Source organism: Zingiber officinale, chromosome 1A (assembly GCF_018446385.1).
Source record: "Zingiber officinale cultivar Zhangliang chromosome 1A, Zo_v1.1, whole genome shotgun sequence".
NCBI classification, from domain to species: Eukaryota; Viridiplantae; Streptophyta; class Magnoliopsida; order Zingiberales; family Zingiberaceae; genus Zingiber; species Zingiber officinale.
In genome coordinates this window covers 59,199,761-59,205,126 of record NC_055987.1, presented here as the reverse complement: position 1 = coordinate 59,205,126, position 5,366 = coordinate 59,199,761, and the positions used below count along the sequence as shown (strand labels likewise).

The window sequence follows — 5,366 nt, the reverse complement described above, 5'->3', positions numbered from 1 at the left end:
AAGACCGGATGGGAAAAAAAATGCTCCATATGTTTGCGTATCTTACCCAAAATTAATTTTTTCCGCCATGAGACTTTACAAAACTCTCTTGTCAAGCCGAGCATGTTTGATGCACATTCTAATGACGTATGAACTTGAATTCGAGTTGTTCGATAATTGGTCCATTTTGACAGTCAATTAACAATGATTATTATACTTTTCAAATTATTTATTTTTGTTTCCTCGTTTATGTGAGATCAGTACCCCATACCTCATCAAAATCAACACTTTTGATCAAAATTCCATGACTGAGATTTCCGTGTACTTAAGATAGAACTATATTAAAAGAAGTAGATCCATTGCAACATCAAATTATCAGTTACATCTATTTCATCCAACATCAAAAGGAACAACCATTAATTCCATCAAATTCGGACAACTCACCTCTGGGTCAGAAACAAAGATGAAGGATGAGAAAGTAAAGCAAAGGAAAAAAAGGGAGAAGAAAAGAAACAAGGTTGACTAGGTTTTGCCCCTGGACTACAAAATCAAAGCATAAATAAAAAAAAAACAAATCATCTGCTTAATTCTCCATAAAATGTAGAAAGGAGATGGGAACTTAACTTACAGGTTAACAATGGGATCAAAGCAGCCATACTTCTTCATCTCTCCTGCGATCCACGAACTATAACAATAGCAAACTAAAAAACCAAACAAGAGTCACGACCAGAAGGCAAATACCAAAGCAGAACAACTATATAATAAATAGAATCAAGTCCGAGTAACTTGACAACTAAAAAGAACCACATCGTGAAACTTAAAAACATTTTTATTCGTGGGGATAAAATGTTCAACATACATCCACTCATGCAGTAGTGTTCAAATGGCATGCAAGCTACTAGGATTCATCACAAGAACTAGTTGGTAGAAAGATCTCAGCCTCAGGGCGTTAATCAGATAACCGAGAAAGAAGATGGTTGTTTCAGGAGTCCACAGCAGTCATCCTCAGTCTCTCAATCTCCCACCCCACAATACTCGCCCTCATTAGACTGCTAACGGTCCTCCACGCCAAACCCAAGTTTTTCCTCCAGTCCCCCGTCGCCATTCTCTTGTGGAGGTAACTCTCAAACGTCATCCTTTGGACGTACTCGTCGGCGCACAATTCCACCAGCGCCTCTCGACCGGCATTGCTCCCGTAGAAGACCCTTTGCAGTAGGTCCAGGAAGCGAAACATTCCCAAGTATTCATCGTCCCATTTCCCCAGGTACTCATTCTTGAGGTCGGTCTCAGTGACCATGCCACGCTCCTTCCATGACCTCACTATAGCCTCCCCGCACATTCGCCCCGACTTGGCGGCGAAGTAGATTCCTTCGCCGGAGCAACGGGTGACGTACCCAGCTGCGTCTCCCACCAGTGCTACCCGCCCTACCACTCGACGCGGCCGCGGGTGCTCGGGAATTGGGTGCGCCTCCACACGGATCACCTCACCGCCGACGATTTTGGGTCCAGCCCTGGCGCGGATGCCACCCTGCAGTCGCTTGATGTCGTGCTTGGCGATGGACGTCCCAGTGCCGACGGCCACGTGGTCGCACTTGGGGAAGACCCAGGCGTAGAAGTCAGGCGAGACGTCGGTCCCGACGTACATCTCTGCGAGGTCTGCGTAGTGGGACATGGCCGCGGGGGGGAGGCGAATGCGCTCCTGGAAGGCAATGGCGGTGGCGTAGCCGCCCGCGCAGACGGCGCGGGCGACGCGGCTGTTGGCACCGTCAGCTCCGACGACGACGTCAACGGCGAGGGTGGAGGGGATGCCGGCGAGGGAGCCAGGGGAGGGCGGGGAAGCGGTGTAGTGGACGATGTAGGGATCAGACTCGGATGCGGGAAGTTGGAGAGAGGTGCAAAGGCCAGGGAGGAGGTGAGCGCCGGCGCTAACCGCTCTGTTGCGGAGGAATGAGTCGAGGACCTCGCGTCGGAGCATGGGTATGAACTCGTTGGGGTGAAGGGATCGGCCGAAGTCCGCGATGCGATTGGAGGGGGAGAGGACGCGCATGCGGGTAACGCAGCGGTCGACGAGGTGGGCCGGGAGGTCGAACTCGGAGAGCATGCAGAGGGGTATGGCTCCACCGCAAGGCTTGGAGCCGGAAGGGGATCGCTCGATGAGGAAGGTCTCGACGCCGCCAAGGGAGAGTGCCTCGGAGGCAGAGGCACCAGCGGGACCACCTCCAATTACGGCCGCGCGGAGGGGGCGGGAGGAAGAAGAGGAGGCCACGATGGGGACCGCGGTAGAGGGAGGCGACCTCCGCGTTGAGGTGATGCGGTGGGCTCTGAGCCGAAGATAGAAGCGGGAGGAGGAGGAGGAGGAGAGAAGGCAGTGGCGGTCGCCGTGGAGAGGATGGGAAGAGGAGACGGCGGCCATAGTTGTCGGTGGTGGAGAGTGTAGTGTGATTTGCAGAATCAAAATTAGGGTTGTTATGTTGCCGTGCTACGATGGTCGACCATGGACCAAGCGCGGGGCCACCCACGTTGGGTGGGTTCCTTTCCCTCTGTTTTTGTCTGAGACAGCGAACATCCCAATCCATCGTCTTCCAAATTACACATTCACGTCCGAACGATACCACCCGCACATGTAAGTTCGTGGCGTCAGGGGGCGGTAAATGAACTACAGTTGTGAATAAGTTAAGTATTTAATTTGATAGGAGTTTATTTATATTTATTTAATATATAAGATTAATTAAATAAATAAATTTATATGATTTGTTAAATTAAATAAATAAATTTGAATATATATGTATTTAGTTGGTTAATATTCATAAAAAGATATTTGTGAATAATATTAGTAAATAATATTTATGAATAATGTTCATAAATCATATTTATTAATATTTTTTTTAATATATTAAATAAATAATAAAATAAATAAATAAATAAGTTAAATTATCAAGCTCAATAATCAATTAAATAACTAAAAATTTAAATAATTAAATAAGTTTGAATTGAGATCCCAATAATATTTAAATGAATCAAACTCGAACCAAATTCAAGCTAAACTTAAATTGAGAGTTTAATAGCATCTAAACAAATCAAGTTCAAGTCAAATTTCAAACAAATTCAAGCTCATAAAAAATAAATCAAACAAAATTTGAATAATCATTTAAAAACTTGATTCATTTTAAGTTCATCTACTCGATTATTTTATTAAATAAGTTTAAACATCCTAAAATTCAACTCGATTCAATTTATTTACCGTCCTAATTGCGTCCATCTCAGATTTCTATTTTTACCTTAATCTTAGAGAAAAAGAAAAATCTATTCAAAAGAGTCGCTCCATTAGTAATATATTGACATTTTCCTAAAGGACGCGTCTAGTTTTTTTAAAATTTATAAAGAGCACTAGAATACCTCTCTCGCTCTCTCATAGCTACAACTCCAACACAATCTTTAAAGCATCCAAATCATATTTTCAAATGGAAAAAAAAAGATTCCAAAAATTATTATTATTAGTCCTAGTATTATTTATGAGATAATTGATAAGAATATTTTTTTATTATATTTCACTAATTAATAAAAGATAAAGTTTTTTATTATATTTACTTCAGTTCAGTGTCGAATGAATAAATATAATAATATCTTAGAGTAGTAGGTTCTAGTATACAACATATCAAGTAGTTGAATTGATAGTGAGATATTGTAGATATATAAAATGCTACTCTTAATTATTCATAATCAAGCATTAATATACAAGGACAATATTAATGTGTTGAGATTAACATGTAAGTCAACGGATGACTTAATCTCACAAGTCATAGATATGAGATATTAGGTTGACACATGAGTATATATTAGAGAATATGTACTAAATTAACTCACCATGAGATATTTCATAAATCGTTAAATAAGTGTCATAAACATTTTCATGTGACTATTGGTATTAATAGTTTTTAGACCTGAAGTCACTGTGGTTCTCTATATAAGGAGTTATGTACTTTAGTATCGGCAAATGTCACCTGTAACAAGGTGGACTATAAAGTCGATTACTGAGTATACAATAAGTTATGCGGAGGGATGTAAGTAATGTAGATAGGATCTATCCCTTCCATATGACGGAAGTGATATTTGTGGGTCCCTTGATCAGTAGGATATTAGAATACATAATCATGCTCAAATGAGTCAATATGAGATATTAAGTTTATTTTTTTGAGTGTGTCTATTTAGAGATCAAGAAATAAAATGATTGATAAGAGGATGCCACGGTCTATGTCTCATTGATCAATCTAGATATCAAGGATAGAAGGATTGAGTAATACAAGAAAATAGACACGTAAAAGTTAAGTCGGATCTCGACATTCTCGTCACTTAGGTAGCAATGATGCCTTGTGTTGGGTTTTATGGGCCGCAAAAACTACTTTTTGCGTTGCGGGAACCCCGAATCTCATGCCACCGGATCCGTGCAAAGTTATAAAAACAAAATTTTCTACGTGTACGAGTTTCTCTAACCTAGATCTACACTAGATCTACAAAGAAAAAGAGATTACCCTTGATGCGAAGCCCTTCGCAAATCCCGCTCGTCCAAGGTTCGCCGGATCTCAAGGTTGTCAAGTGTACAACCCTCTATGTGTATTTACACGAACAAATAGATGGAGAGAACCTCTAAAGATGTGCTAGCAACCTTAGAGGATCAGCAATGGTGGAGGAGAGGGAGAGAAGAAAGGTAGAGAGGAAGAAGAAGGAGGTTACCAAAACAAAATGAAACTCACCCTTGAGTTAAAGTGGCCGACCACTTCAAGAAGGCTTTTAAACCTCCATGGGATATCAAGAGTCACAACTCTTGATCTCCCTCATGAGGTGGAACACACATGTGCTAGCCTTGATAATGTGGAACATCATCATTAGTCCACTTAATGCCAACTCACAAATGAGGTGGCAATAGTCAAGTCAAACTTGACCTTTCATCTTCCTCTCAAGTCAAGTCAAACTTGACCACTTCTCTCCCATGGTTGATCAAATCTAACCATTGGTTTAAGTCAATTTTAATTTAATAAATCTCTATTCATTGAATTAAATTGGCTCAATGAGTCTAAGTCCAAATTAGACTCATTTAACACATGAACCAAATTGAGTCCAACTCAATTAGTTTACTTTGGATTACTCTTAATCCAATTTGGTTCATCACATGAACCTAATCCTCTTGGTTCATCAAATAAACCTAATCTCCATCTAATTTCCCTTTGTGTGTGACCCTATAGGTTCTTGTAATGTTGGCAATGCTCCTAAACTCATTTAGAAGTATAAGTAATGAGCGGTATCTAGCAACACATCATTACTACCCAAGTTACAAGAATGTTGAGATCCAACATCACCTTGTGACTACTAATTGTGACTCTTCACAATAT

The 5,366-nt window shown here is 41.1% G+C and overlaps 1 protein-coding gene across 1 annotated transcript; it reads right to left on the bottom strand.

The window, feature by feature from the left end:
- Positions 1-790: 790 nt before the first annotated feature.
- On the bottom strand, positions 791-2,440 carry LOC122025374 (geranylgeranyl diphosphate reductase-like). The gene has a single exon (XM_042584183.1). It carries the CDS (start codon positions 2,390-2,392, stop codon positions 962-964), a length of 1,431 nt encoding a protein of 476 aa, XP_042440117.1. The 5' UTR covers positions 2,393-2,440; the 3' UTR covers positions 791-961.
- Positions 2,441-5,366: the final 2,926 nt, after the last annotated feature.